Below are 15291 nucleotides of genomic sequence, written 5' to 3'. Positions count from 1 at the left end.
ATAAACATTTTTTTTAAAATACATGCTTTTAATTTCACACAAACCCCATAAAATAGATGTGGAAACAAGCCCAGACACATTAAGTAACTTGTCAAAGATCACAGTCTGTCTAATTTTAAAGCCTGGATTCTGTTATTTTGTTTATTTGCTTCTTTCTTTCTTTCTAAATTGAAGTAAAACCACATAACATAGAATTAATCATTTACCACTTTAAATGCACCTCATGCATTTACAACAAAATATTGCACAGCTATCATCTCTCTCTAGTTCTAAGACATTTTTACCACCCCCAAAAGGAAACCCTATGCCCATCAAGCAATCACTTCTCCTTGACCCTACCCTCAGCCCCTGACAACCACTAATATAATTTATGTCTCTGTAGATTTGCCTAATGTGGACATTTCATATAAATAAAATACAATGTGTGGCCTTTTGTATCTGGCTTGTTACACTTAGCAGCATGTTTTCAAGGTTCATCCACGTTGTAGCATGTATAAGTACTTCATTCCTTTTTAAGGCTGAATAACATCCCATTATGTAGGTAGACCACATTTGTTTACTTATTCATCAGTTGATGGACATTTGGGTTGTTTCCACCTCTTGGTTTTTGTGCATAGTGCTGTTATAGCGTGTATAAATGCTTGTATGAACACCTGCAATGGGTTCTTTTCTTAATGCTATATCCCTCCTTACCCTTAGATGATAGAGAGCAAAGAAGAGAAGTTAAGAAAGGGAATAGCAATAAAATTAACATTTAAACATAAGATTAATAATATTTAAAGTGTTGATTACTTATACTAAATATTTAAAATAGCAATATTTACAAAGCACCTGTATTTTACACACTTTATCTCATTTATCATTATAATCCTGAAATAAACTAGCACCTCTATTCTATAAATCAGGAAACTGAGGCTCAAAAGGGTAAATAATTCGCCCACAGTCACATAGGCAGTGAGTGTCAGCCAGTATTGGACCCCAAGTTTTTCTGACCCCATACCGCCTCGCCTACCACCTCATCCATCGAGCTGGCGGTAGAGGTTAGAGAGTGAATGAGAGGTAAACTGCCTTGCAAAGGAATTCCCACCAAACTCCTACCTTGACCAAGTCAGCATGCAGAAGCTAAGAAAACGATGGCTGTGTGCACATGCCCGGAGAAAGGAAAAGTGCTGACGAGCTGGCTTTTGGTTCTGTGTAGACTGCTTATCAGGGTTAGTCTAGATCCCCCGTGACGGTCTGAGTGAATCAAGTTGCACCAGCCCCCCGCATGCCATCCTGGCCCAGAGGACAAGCTCCCCTGACCCAGTGGGACTGGACACAATCCACATCCAAGTGTGGACATGGTGCTGAGGCAGGCCTCGTACCTGGCACAGGCTGCTCCATGCCCAGGTCTCCTGTCTGCTCTCTGGAGAGTTTCTGCAGGCACTGGTCCTGTTCTTCCCGCAGCACTTGCAGCATGTCACACAGTCGGGGCAGAGCACTGACCTGCAAGTCCAAAGCCAAGAATGCTCAGCATTGCTGCTCACTCAATCCTAGCACACAGGGACTTTCTGTGAGCAAGAATGGGGCTAGGCAATGGGGACTCCAAATGGGGAAGGAAAGCCCCTGCCTGTGAGGAGCGCCTAGTCCTCAGGGGAGCAGAGGCAGCCACTCCTGGGAGAGAACTCAGAACACAGCCAGGACAGCTGCAATGCTCAAACAATCTGCAGCTCGTCCACATCAATTTTGCTCTTAAGTTTATCAAGGCTTCTAGTCTGGTGGGCTTTTTCGGTGCCTTACTACTAGCTGTAGAATTTACTTTATTCCACTTCAACTGTGTGGAGATCTCTGTTTTTGAAAGCTTAGTTTTGATTCAGACAAGTTCTTTGAAACCTCCACTTAACCATCTCCCTGTCCCAAAGAAAACAGCATACATCCAACCCAGATAAAAAGCAGCTACAGGGAGGGGTTGGGCAGGAGCAGGGAGAAGGGACTGGCACACAGTCCTGGCTTCCTGGCTTTTCCTGGCTCTTCCTGGAGCAGACTTCCATAGCATGGCTCCATTACTGCACTGGTGCTCAAGACTTGATAAATATGTTGAATGAGTGAATGAACAACTGAATAGAAGAATGAATTGAGCTCTTACTTTCCTTACAAAGTATGAGTATGAAATTTTAATATTAGAGTCCTTTTACATACATCAAATTAACCAGTTCTCAAAACAACCCTATATAGAGAAAGACAGAAAAGGAAGCTGAGGCCCATGGTGGCTAGGGAATGGACCAGGGTCATATACCCAGAGCTCTGGATTTCAGAAACCAGCCTTCCAAGAGGCCAAGGACCAGGTTTTATTCGCCCTCACCCCTATCAACCCTACATTAATGTTTCATAGAATGGAAATTCCAATGTAACGAAGCAGGGAGAGAAGTCTCTAGAGACAAAGCCATATTCCAAAATGGCCCAGAGAGGGACAGACAAGGACAGCTAAGGTAGCACTGTATTCAAATGATTCCAAAGGCAGACATAAATAATCATCCAATTATCTCCTATTTGGGGTCTTCCACATCTTATTACCCTTCACCAATGCAGTCAAAAAGGGTCTGCCAGCTTCCAGCAACTGTTCCTTTCCTCCCTTCCCTGACATCAACTGGCCAGGATTTACGGTGCCCATGAAACCCACACTTCACCTCCCCTGGAGCAGAGTCTGTGCTCAGCCACAGTAAGCTGCTGCAGAAACACCTGGGCCCATTTAGCTGCAACATCATGTAATGCTCATACCTTTTCCACCTCTCAGCCCTATTGCTGACACTACGGCAAGTGACTTAGTCATGTTGTTTGTCAGACTCTTACTCTGAAACAAGCAGTTTCCCTAAGCATATAGTGTTCATCAAGAGAGCTGGCATTGGCATGCAGCCCCACACACTCATGCCCTGTTCTCTTCCTTTATTGCATCTTGCTCGGTCCTAGCTGAAGTCTATTGTCTCTGACACTGGCTTTTCAGTGGAGGAAGCAGAAGAGTTTGAGTACAAAAATCCACCTGCAGGTTGGCAGCACTGCCCTTTAGTTCACTGGTATGTATACAACCTGTTCAGAGCCACTTTGAAACTAACATTCTCTTGAAACGAGAGAAAGTGCTGGAGATAGTGAGAACAGGTACACTGTTAAGTAATTTAAGGAAATTATATATATTAAGTGCCACAAAAATGTTCATACCCTTTGGCCAACTAATTCTACTTCTGGGAATCCATCCCATACGTGAGGAAAGCTTTATATAGACAGATTCTGTTGCAGCTTTATATCTAATAGGGTAAAAAAGACACATTTCTGCTTCCAGGAAAATAGGTTACAAGTACTTTTCCCTATTACTTCCAGTAAGTACAAGTAAAACTCTGGACATTATATATAAAACAAACATAAGAAGACGCTGAAAGGTGGAGAGAAGAAGGCAGATGGGCAGGGACTCAGGACCCAAGACACTTCATGGTGGTGAGTTCATACATCACAGAACTGGAGCTGAAGAAGTCGGCAATAAGGAAACACCACCAGAAATAGATTTTTTTTAAAAAAAAAAGTCCCAACAAAAGCCTGCTCTCTCTAGCCAAGGATCAGGAAAGGGGAACCCAGCAAAACAAAAATTTTAGACAGTACTAAACATTGTGGTGTTTGCTGCCCTACTCCAGCCAAACACCACAGAAAAAACTATGGCCCCACTCACACCTCCCTGAAAAGATCAAACCAAGACTTCTACCCTTGCCAGGCTGCAACACGGTGCCCCAATCTTGGTGATGTTGGGAAGCAATGTGTATGTTTCATGGAGATTGCAAACCCTGGCCAGGTGGTGTCAGAGAGGCCAAGTGGCGAGCTGGAACTTTCATCCCTGCTGTGTGGTAATGAAGTTCCTCCCAGCCCATGGTGTCAGTAGAGACTAGACTTCCACCCCAGTCCAGAAGTATCAAGATGTCCCCCTCCATCTTCCTGCTGGGATGGTGTCAGAGGAGGTCTAGTGGAGAATCAGGACTTTCATCATCACCTAGTGGTAATGAGGCCACCCCTACTTCAGTGTCAGTGGAGACATGTGGGGAACTGATGCTCCCACCCCCATCATCAGTAACTAGGAGTTCCCCCCACCCTTGCTGGTATCAAGTGAGGCAGGGTAGGGAAGCTGGACTTCTGTTTCCACCTGGCAGTAAGGAGGAAGCACCCACCTACCCATTTTCCCTGTTAGAATGAGCCAACAAAAAGAGAAGGCTTAAATAAGATTCAGAGTTTCATTAACATAACATAAAAATGTCTGACTTTCAATCAAAGATTACTCATATCAAGAACCTGGAAGATTTCAACTAAATGAATAAAAGACAATCAACAGATGCCAACATTGTGATGGGAGAGATGTTAGAATGACGTGACAGAGATTTTAAAGCAGTCTTCTTAAAATGCTTCAAAGTGCAATTATGAAAATGCTTGAAACAAATGTAAAAATATAAAACTCAGCAAAAAAAGAAAGTCTCAGCAAATAAATAAAAGATATAAAGAAGAATCAAATGGAATTTTTAGAACTGAAAAAGACAATAACCAAAATAAAAACCTCAGTGGATGGGCTTGCCAGCAGAATGGTGGTGGTGGAAGGGGCAATGGAGGAAAGAATCAGTGAGCTAGAAGATAAAACAATAGAAATTATTCAATCTAAACAACAGAGAAAAAAATTAACTGAAAATAAAAAATGAATAGACCTTCAGGAATCTGTGGGGGACTATAACAAAATATCTAATGTTCACTTCTTAGGAGTTTCAGGAGAGGAGTAAGAGGGTAGAGCTGAAAAAGTACTCCAAGAAATAATGGCTGAAAACTCCCCAAATTTTGCAAGATACATACACTTATAGATTCAAAAAGCTGAACAAACTGCAGAGGATAATCTAAAGCAATCCACACCAGGTGCATCATAAAAACTTTTGAAAACTAAAGACCAAAAAAAAAAAAAAAAAAAAAAAATCTGGAAGCAGCCAGAGAAAAACTACATCTTACCTATAGGGGAAAAATAATTAGAATCACAATGACAACTGATTTCCCATCAGGAACCATGGAAGCCAAAAGAAAGTGGCACAATATTTTTGGGGTGCTATAAGAAAAGAATGGTCAACCTTGAATCCTATACCCAGTAAAATATCTTCCAGGAATAAAGGGGAAATAAAGACAATTTCAGATAAGAAAAACTAAAAGAATTTGTTGCCAGAAGACTTATTCTAAAAGAATGGCTAAAGGAAATTCCTGAACAGAAAGGGAAAGATAAAAGAAGGAAATTTGGAACATCAGAAAGGAAGAAAGAACACAATAAGCAAAAATGTGGGTAAATGCAATAGGCTTTTCTTCTCTTCGGTTATTTAAATTAATAGTTTAAGCAATAATTATAGCACTATCCAATGTGGTTCTAAATGTATGTAGAGGAAATATTTAAGACAAGTATAATATAAATGGGGGATGGTAAAGGAACATAAATAAAGTTAAGATTCTATGCTTCACTTAAACTGTTAAAGTGATAACATCAGTAGACTGTGATGATTTATACATATATAATATAACACCTATAGCAACCACTAAAAATGCCATTTAAAGAGACACACTTAAAAACACTACAGATAAATCAAAATGAATTTTAAAAATTGTTCAAGTAACCGACAGGAAAGTAGGGGAAAGTAAACAAAGAAATAAAAAACTTAGAGAACAAACATACAACAAAAAATAAAATGGTAGACTTAGGCCCTCACATATCAATAATAACACTAAATATAAAGGGCCTAAACTGAAAAAGAGATATTGGCATATTGAATTTTTAAAAAATTAAAGCTATGTGCTGTCTATAAGAAACTCAGTTTAAATACAAGGGTACTTCAAAAAGTTTATGGAAAGGTTCACATTATCCTTCAATTATAATTTTCCATAAACTTCTTGAATTACTCTTGTGCAATGATATATAGGTAGATTGAAAAAATGAAAAAAGAATGCAAATATTTATTTTAAAAAGCAGGAGTGAATATATTAATATAAGATAGAGTGTAGGGCAAAAACAATGATCAGAGACAGAAAAGACATTACATATTGATAAAAAAGACAAGCCATCAAAAATGTATAGCAATCCTAAGTGTGTATGCACCAAACAACAAAGTTGTAAAATATGTGAAGCAAAAACTGATAGAACTGAAAGGAGAAATACCAAATCTACAATTGCAGTTGACAACTTTATATCCTTCTCTCACCAACTGATAGAATAACTAAACAGAAAATCAGCAAGGATATAGAAAAACATCATCAACCAACACAATCTAATCAATATTTATAGAACACTTCACCCAACATCAGAACATACATTTTTACCAAGTGTCCATGGAACATATACTAAGAAGACCATATTCTGAGCCATAAAACAAACCTTGACAAATTTAAAAGTACTGAAATTATATAGGATGTGTTCTCTGATCACAGTGGAATCAAACTAAAAATCAATAACAGAAAGAAAACAGGAAAATTTCCAAACACTTGAAAACTAAACAGCACTTCAAATAATCCATGAGTTCTAACAACTTCTGAATAATCCATGAGTTCAATATTGAAAACCAATCAACGTAATCTACCATATTAATAGGTAAGGAAGAAAAATCACATGATCACATCCATCTATAAAGAAAAATTATTTTATAAATTTCAATACACATTCATGAAAAAACTCCCCAAAAAAAGAAACAAAATGGAACATCCTCAACTTTATAAACAGCACCTACAAAAAACCTACAGCTAAAACTATACTTATTGTCAACAGACTGAATGCTGAATATAAGGGAACACTAGCTAAGTAAACTATGGTGAATCAATTCAATGAGATATTTTCAGCCATTACACATTATGATTAAAAAGACTACTAACAGTACAGACTACTAACAGTAGTACGTGATGTTAAAAGACATGATGTGAAAGACACGAAATTGTAAGTACAGTATGATAGTAATGATATTAAATGTGCCAATTTTTTTTTAAATCTGGAAGAAAATACATGAGAGTATTATGCAAGTTGTAATAAACTTTTTAAATGTTACATAAATATATAGAGGAAATTAGAGAACCAATGTGTAGATATCCAGCTATCACTAAGTGACCATGTCAACAGGGTTGCCATTTGTTGGGGTAAGAGGAGAAGAAAGGGTCCTGTGGATGTCACTAAGTAAAGAGGGCTGGGGGCTCAAAGGCAGTTAATTTATCAATTTAAAGAAAAGAAACTATTTCTTTCAATCAGGGTTGTGAACAGAGTCAAATTTGCTACAGGAATAACTTATGAAATGTGAGTCCCTATTCCTTCTTCTCATTCACATTCCTACATCCAGTGATAACCTCTTCTGATAGAGACTGCTTTTTGTCTTCCTGATAATCATTCTTCCCTCCTTCTGCTGTAACCAGAATTTAAATTGGCATATGGTTACCCATCTAGAGACTACAGTTCCAATTTCCCTGCAACGAAGGTGTGCCCATGTGACTAGTTTCTAGCAACGGATTGGAGAAAAAAAACACATATGAAAATTCTGTCTCATGTCCTTAAAAGGAAAGGGCCATGCCCGCCTCCATGCATAGATATGGTGGTGAGTGACATTCAGTCTTGGGGATGAGAGCATCACCTACAGGTAGACTGTTTAGGCAGACTGTTCTGCTAGACTCGGAGAACAAAACCCATCCTGGACTCTGCTTCTGAACCTCCACATTCCATCACATCCTCTTTTATTAAATTTATTTTTTATTTGATAAATAAAAATTATATATATTTGTCATGTACAACATGTTGTTTTGGAAATATGTACACATTGTAGACTAGCTAAATCAAGCTAATTGACATATGCATTACCTCACATACTTCTCATTTTTTGCTTTGTGGCGAAAACATTTAAAATCTACTTTCCTACTAATTTTCAAGAATATAATACATTGTTATCAACTACAGACATCATGATGTAGATACATCACATCCTTTTCATGTTAATATAGACCAAGGAACTCAGACTGAGGAAATTTACTGCTGGAGCAGTGAAAGAGGTACACTGTAGTTAGAAGTACTGGCCCCAGTTCCCTAAAGGAGTTTACACGTGACTCCTGTCATGGTGGGTGGAGTGCACTCCCTTGCTTAGGTCTGGCCATGTGACGGTGGTCAATGGGACATTAGTGGATTTGGTGTGAGCAGAGGCTTAAAATATGCTTGCAAATTTGTGCTTATTCTCTTGCACTTCTGACACCTGGGGTAGCCTGCTCATCTTAGAATGAATGACACATGTAGCAGACCTGAACCTAACCCAAGGGCTAGAGGCAAGCCAGTGGAACCCAGTCTAGACCAATCAAACCCTAGCTCCATTGTAAATGCTGAGTGAGAAATAAACACTTTTGCTGCATGCTACTGAGATTGGTGCGATTGCTATGCAGCCCAGCTAACTGATACAGGGTGGCAAATAGACTCTAGGGCAGCATCAATGTGTGTGGAGAAGGGCTGAGGTCTCCCAAAAGTGGGTGGCAAAAGAAAGTCTTGAGAGCAACAGAGCAAGGTTAGAAATGAGAGATGTTGTACGGCCATCACCGCTATCTATTTCCAGAACTTTCCATCATCCCAAACAGAAACTCTGGACTCATTAAACAGCAACTCCCCATTCCCTTCCTCCCCCAGCCCCTGATAACCACTGTTAGGTTTGGCGAGACAGAGAAAGGGAGAGACAGAGAGTTACCTGAGCCAGGCACTGTTTCAGCCAAGAAGCTTTATCCACCAGCATGGAGGGGAGACTTCCCCCAAACGAAGGAAAGCAGGAGGTTTATAAGCCTTTGAGCTTCTGGCAGAGTAATGGGCAATTTTGAAACCAGTGGTATGCAAGGTGACCCAGCCCTCATGGTCCACTAACATCTGGTCAGTTAAGGCATAGGCTTCTGATTAGTGTCACCACTGTGTCAGTCAGTACAAAGCATTCCAGCCCAAAGCCTTCTCCCACAGCCCACAAGATGTCCCTTTGATGCTAATGGTCATGTTTACCCCTTCCCAGGAGAGGAATTTCACCGACCAGTCCCCAGAGCAGAAAAGGGAAAGGGGAGGCGGAGGAAGGTGGAAAATGGCTTAACATTGATGTGCTGATGTTAAGCTAGCCATGAGGCCTAATAACCACTATTCTAATTTCTGACTGATGTATTTGCCTGTTCTAGGTATAAGTTGAATCATACGATATTTGTTCTTTTGCATCTGGCTTATTTCACTTAGCATGTTTTCAAGGTTCATTCATATTGTTGCATGTATCCAAATTTTCTTCCTTTTCTCAACACCACACTCTCCCGAGTGAGCCACGGGCCAGCCCCCAAATTTTCTTCCTTTTCAAGGCTGAATAATATCCCATTGTGCGTACAAACCATATTTTGTTTATCCATTCATTTGTTGATGGGCACCTGGTTTGCTTCCACCTTTTGGCTATTGTGAATAATGCTTCTATCAACGTGAGTGTACAAATATCTGTTTGAAATTCTGCTTCCAATTCTTTTGGGTATATATACTGGAGTGGAATTGTTGGATCATATGGTAATTCTATGTTTAATTTTTAGGAACCGCCAAACTGTGCAGCTGCACCCTTTTACATTCCTACCATCCATGCACAGAGGTTTCTATTTCTTCACATTCTTGCCAACACTTGTTAGTTTTTGGTTGTTGTTGTTTTATAATGGCCATACTAATGGGTGTGGAGTGCATCATCCCACATTTCATTTACCCTTAATCCTTCCATTAAATTATAGTAACCTAAGATAATTTTGTGTGGTGGTGCTATGCCAACTAAAGAAATGCATGGTGTCCATTTGTTTCTGTGTGTCAGGAACAGTAGTCTGCTGAAATGACTGAGCCTATGGCTTCCAGGTGGTGACCAGCCAAGAAGGAGTACGGACCTCAGGGTTGTTGGGAGTGTCTGGGAAGAGCTTGTTGCTCCATGGAACGACCACCCAGAATATGCTTTGGGGGGAGAACGTGATACAAGTCCCCTTCCTATGTAAATCAGCCCAGAGGAGAGGAGAAGAGGCAGATATTTAATAGCTATAGGCATGTATACTTATGCATATATTTTTATATTCTTATTAAATTTAAAAGTATTAAATATAATTTTACCTGAAATTCACAGGGCAAGTGAAGATGAAAGATTGCTCAGCTTTATATAAAATTTTCCTCAAAACAAGAGTCATTAGTTTTTAAAAGATCCCCTTAAAGTTAAGCTGTTAAAGAAAAAAAACATTGAGTCTGTGTAAATACATGGATTTTTTTTCTTTTATTGTACTAGGACCAAAGAGTTTATCATGACAAATAGAAGTTCTCTTCCCTAACCTTTACCAGCTCTCCGGAAGCCACTGTTTTCAACCCTTTTTAGTTGTTTGTTTTCATTTTTATCTCCATATTTTAAAATTATATTCTTATACTGCTATTTTGGGGTTGATTAATTTGAGGCATTCAAAACTTCCTATTATGGAAGATAAAGATTTAGATGTTTTAAAATCTCCACACATATACTTCTTTTCCTGTATATGACATATATTTCTCTTCATTTAATTTTTAATGCAATGAATGGTCTATATTTATAATGACTTATTTTGACTATGAAATATTGCTCTCTGCTAGGTCAAGTCATGTAAAATGATTATGTGTTTCTTGTACATTTTGTTTTTCCTGAAGTCCATAATTACTATGCTTTTTCATTGGATTAGTTTTCTATGCACACATGACTAATTTTTCCAAGTGCTCTCACAGCTCTGTTACATATCCATCAACAGTTCTATCCATTTTTCTTCTGGAAACCCCTCTCCCAGAGTGCTCCTCCTTATGCTGGGCCTACAGCTGGCTGTGGTTCGGGGTAACCCTCTTCCTTCTCTCCTGGGTGGAGTCCCGTTTTCTAGACCCCATGTCTTTTTCCTTGGTCTGCTCTCTCGATTTGCAGAAGTACAGAGTTCTCTAGTAATTTTCTCAGAAAGTGTACATAGGGGGGTAAATGTTCAAATCTTTGCAAGAGTGAAAAAGGTTTTATTAACGTGATTAACTATCAAGCTAATTAATAATCTGGATAAAGAATTCTAGGTTGAAACAATTTTCCTTCCAGATTTTGAAGGTTTTTCTCCTCTCTGCCTGTGTTCTTAAGAAATCCAGTCCTGATTCCAAATCTTTTGTATAAGACTTTTTTGTTTTCTCTCTAAAAATATTCAGGATTTTGCTTTGTTTTTAGTTATTTTTGTTCATTGGTTGGATATTCAATGGACATTTCATTCTGAAGACTTTGTTCTTCATTTCTGGGAACTTAAACATATTGTGTTATTTATTTCTTCCCTTCATCTTCTCTATTCTGTCTCCTAGAATTCATATCGGTTGAATATTGGATGATCTGGGTCAATCCACTCATCTTTTCACCTTTCTCTACTATTCTATCATTTCGTCTTTGTGATCTTGTTTCTGGAAGATTTCCTTGTCATGATCTGTAGAGTTTTTAAATGAGTGTTTTGTTTGTATGCATTTAACTTCCAAGAATCCTTTCTTATTCACAGAGGATTCTTTTTCCATGCATCCTCTTCTTGTTTTGTGGCTCTGGCATCCTTTTTAAAAATCTATATTTCCAGATCTTAGTTGCAGTTGTACATTTTAAGTTTTTCCCCTCTCTGCATGGTCTCTGTTTCCTCTAAGCCCCTTTCTCATGTTTGTCTGCATGCACGTTGGAGGCTTTCCTCAAAGTCATATTTAATCTTGATGCACAAAAGCAGTCCTTGGGCCTGAGCAGTTTGTTGACTGGTGGCCTCTGCTGTAACACAGTCAGGCCGGGAGGGAGCCTGCTGTCAGGATCTGCGGGTGTCTCTCCTCCATGTCTGGGGCCTGTCCAGGGTCTTCTCCACTCACTGCAGACATGTCAGGTGCTGCTTTTTCCCTATGCTGCCACCACTTCTTCACTCACTTTCCAGTTTCCAAAGATTTCTTGAAATCTCTGCTTCGTTTTGTCTCTTATCTTGTTCTCTTTGACGTTGTGGGTTTGTACACTTTTTATATCTTTACTGTCATTTTAAGGGAGTTTCCAGGGGCAGAGTAAACACATGTGGTCAATCTGCCATTTTAAACCAAATGCCCTAAGAACATTTTTTTCTAATTCCCCATAAATTTAATAAGAGATTGTCAGAGAAAAATCACTAAGTGGTGTTTTTCTTACTTATTTAAGTATTTTTATTCACCAGACATAAACATACATTACATATTCCTTCTTCCTTTGTTTCAGAGCTTGCATGTAAGTCATCTGGAGTTTTTTTTAAATTGCTAAAATTGTGTTAACCTTTGGCTTTTTACATATTTGGACCACAAAAAAATTTTGTATAACTTTTGTTTTTTCCTGGAATTTTAAATTAACTTTTTTCTTATTGGTCACAAAATTCATAGGCTTTCACATCATCAATTTCACATCATAGTTGTACTTCAAAGTTCTGAATAGAACAACTGTGCTAGTCCGTGTCTGTTGCTTATAACAAAATACCTGGAACTGGGTAATTTGTAAGAAAATGAAATTTATTGCTTACAGTTTCAGAGGCTGGGAAGTCCAAAGTCCAAGAAACACATCTAGTGACAATCTTTTTGGTGGTGGCTTTACAGCAATGCAGGGGTCTCACATGGCAGAAAGCGGAGAAGCAGAAAGAGAGAGAGACTCTCATGTGCTCTCCTTTTAAAGCCCTCAGAACCACGCCCTCTGACCACCATCATTAATCCATTCACTATGGCATGGTCCTACAGTCCAACCACTCTTCAAGGGCCCACCATTCAATTACCATGATAGGATTTCCCACCCTCTTTACACTGTCACAGTGGAGATCAAGTTTTGGGGGAGAGGGGGGACATAAATCCACAGCAACAACTTTGCATAATACTGCCAACTATCTTCTCTGGGACTTTCTCCAAGGAGCCCTTTGACTTTCTGAACTAAATCTTTTCCAGGTCTGTTACAGAACTGTGGAATTGATATCCATCCATTGCTGTCCTGGGTGAATTCCACGTTTATGTATCCCATATTTTAATTCAGTTTTGGGTTTGCTAAGGTATAACCTATGGTAATTGTTTCAAGAAAATATGTTTAAGTTGTAAACTTTGTGAGTCTTTGCACATCTACCAGTATCTCTGTGGGTGTCTCGCCCTTCCTCTCACTCAACACCTACTCATGGCTGAGCCCACTCTTGTGCATAAGTTCACACCTGTTGCTTGATGATTCTGTGACTAACTTCCACCATCCCTTTCTTTGAGGTGTTTTTCCAGATGTTAGGCATACTTTGAGATGTCTGCTCAGCCTATGAGCCAACAACTCCCTCCTGGGAAGAACCCTTTCTTCCCTAGGTTGGTTGCTTTATGCTATATGGTTCCATCTCACTGACTGGACAACAGGAGAAAACCTAACCCACTTTGGGAAAATCTGCCTTCTCTTGGATATTTGGTATTGGAATGAGGAGTAAGGTCAATTTCTCCCATTCCTAAATCATGTAAACTTGAAAACTACAGTGCAGCCATATTCTATCCTTCAGAAAACACTAAGAAAATAGTCTGCAGAGAAAGAATAATGAAGGAGACCCTAAAATAAGAGAGGAGAGATGTCAAGAGAGTTCTGTTAGCTATTTTAGAGTTTAATTTTGGATTCCTAAATCTGAAAAGGTAAAATCTGAGAGCAGATATAATAAAAATCTATTAATTCTGAAAAAAGGTGAAGAGACCCAACATTATTTTGTTTATCACACTTTATAATATAATTACTTGCTTGCCAACTCGAGACTAAAAAGAAATAGTTTCAAGGGGGGAAAAATGAAGTAATAGTCCAGTTATATGATGAGAAATAAGAAAAGGGAATTCATCATTGTCTAACCAGTTCAAAACACAACATTTCAGAAAAACATTCATTAGGCACCTACTTTATGCCTGGCAATCTGCTTATCACTGGAGACACGATGGTGAATGGGGCATGGCTCCTGCTCTTGAAGCTCATGGTCTCCAAGGGGTCCAGTGAGGCCAATGGCCAGGCTGTGTGGTAGTAAGAGCAGTGAGGAATTTCACACAGGAGTCACATTGCTAAGCCTGCCATTGTGAGCAGAAAGGAGGAGAGGGCCAGAGTAGTGGCAGGGGACCCCCAAGAGGTGGCTGCACTATTTAGGCAAGAAGTGAGGATTGTTCTCATGATGATTAATGTTAGGTGTCAATTTGACTGGATCAAGGGATACCTATAGAAGTGGTAAAGCTTTACATCTGGGTGTGTCTGTGAGGGTGTTTGCAGGGGAGATAGGCATGTGAGTCAGTGGACTGAGAAAGGAAGACCTTTCCACAATGTGGAACATTTCCACAACCCTCCAACCTGCTGGGGGCCCAAATAGAACAAAAAGGAAGAGGAAAGGTGATTTTCTCTCTCTCCTGAAGCTGGAATGCCTTTCCTTTCCTGCCTTTGGACATCAGTACTCCAGGTTCTCTGGCCTTTGGACTCCAGGACTTACACCAGCAGCCGCCTGGGATCTCAGGCCTGTAGCCTCAGAATGAGAGGTACATCATCAGCTTTCTTGTTTCTGAGGCCTTCAGACTTGGACTGAGCCATGCTAATCAACTTCCCTGGTCCTCCAGCTTGTAGACGGCCTACAGTGGGACTTCTCAGCCTCCATTATCATGTGAGCCAATTCCTCTAATAAATTCCCTCTTGCATATCTATGAATGTCTATGTCCAACTGGTTTGTCTCTCTGGAGAACCATGATGAATAGTCATACCCACAGCAGCAACATCCAGCAAAATCCCATAAAGACAAGGGCCTAAATGTAACATTAAGGAGGCCAATTCTGCAGGAGCAGGCAGTGGATTGAGTGTGGGGAGTGAGAACAGGGGACAGTGACTCCCATGAACCTGGTCTGGATGCCTCAATAGCTTTGAGAACAGGCAAAACAAGGGAAAGAGAAGGAGGTCTGGGAGTTGGGGTAAGATAAGTTTGGTTAAGAAAGGTTGTGTTGATGACATGGTGATGCTGCCAAGGAGGTGAGTACAAGCAGAGTGTGGAGAGCAGAGGCCACAGACAGAGCTTGGAAGCGACCCTCAAAAAGCTGAGAAGAGGCAGCACCAGGAGGAACAGCATGAGAGGCAGGATAGGAACCAGGAGCCCATGCAGAGCAGAAACCAAAGGAAAGAAGAGCATAAGGGAGAGACTGCCCAGCACCACACGCCTCCAAGAGGCCAGGGTCCCTTGGCCACTTTGCCCATGACAGTCAGGTGTATGCCTACTGTCTCAATGGGT

At 39.9% G+C, this 15291-nt stretch overlaps 1 protein-coding gene across 1 annotated transcript in view; it reads right to left on the bottom strand.

Annotated features, from left to right (window-relative positions):
- The window catches only part of SCTR (secretin receptor), a 69173-nt gene that overhangs the window by 47478 nt on the left and 6404 nt on the right, over positions 1-15291 (bottom strand). The window contains exon 3 of the mRNA XM_063084489.1: positions 1365-1485. Within this exon, the coding sequence (XP_062940559.1) occupies positions 1365-1485 (121 nt within the window). The remainder of the gene's footprint in view (positions 1-1364; positions 1486-15291) is intronic.

The sequence above is a fragment of the Cynocephalus volans genome, chromosome 1, assembly GCF_027409185.1.
Source record: "Cynocephalus volans isolate mCynVol1 chromosome 1, mCynVol1.pri, whole genome shotgun sequence".
NCBI classification, from domain to species: Eukaryota; Metazoa; Chordata; class Mammalia; order Dermoptera; family Cynocephalidae; genus Cynocephalus; species Cynocephalus volans.
This window is presented reverse-complemented; position numbering and strand designations above follow the sequence as displayed.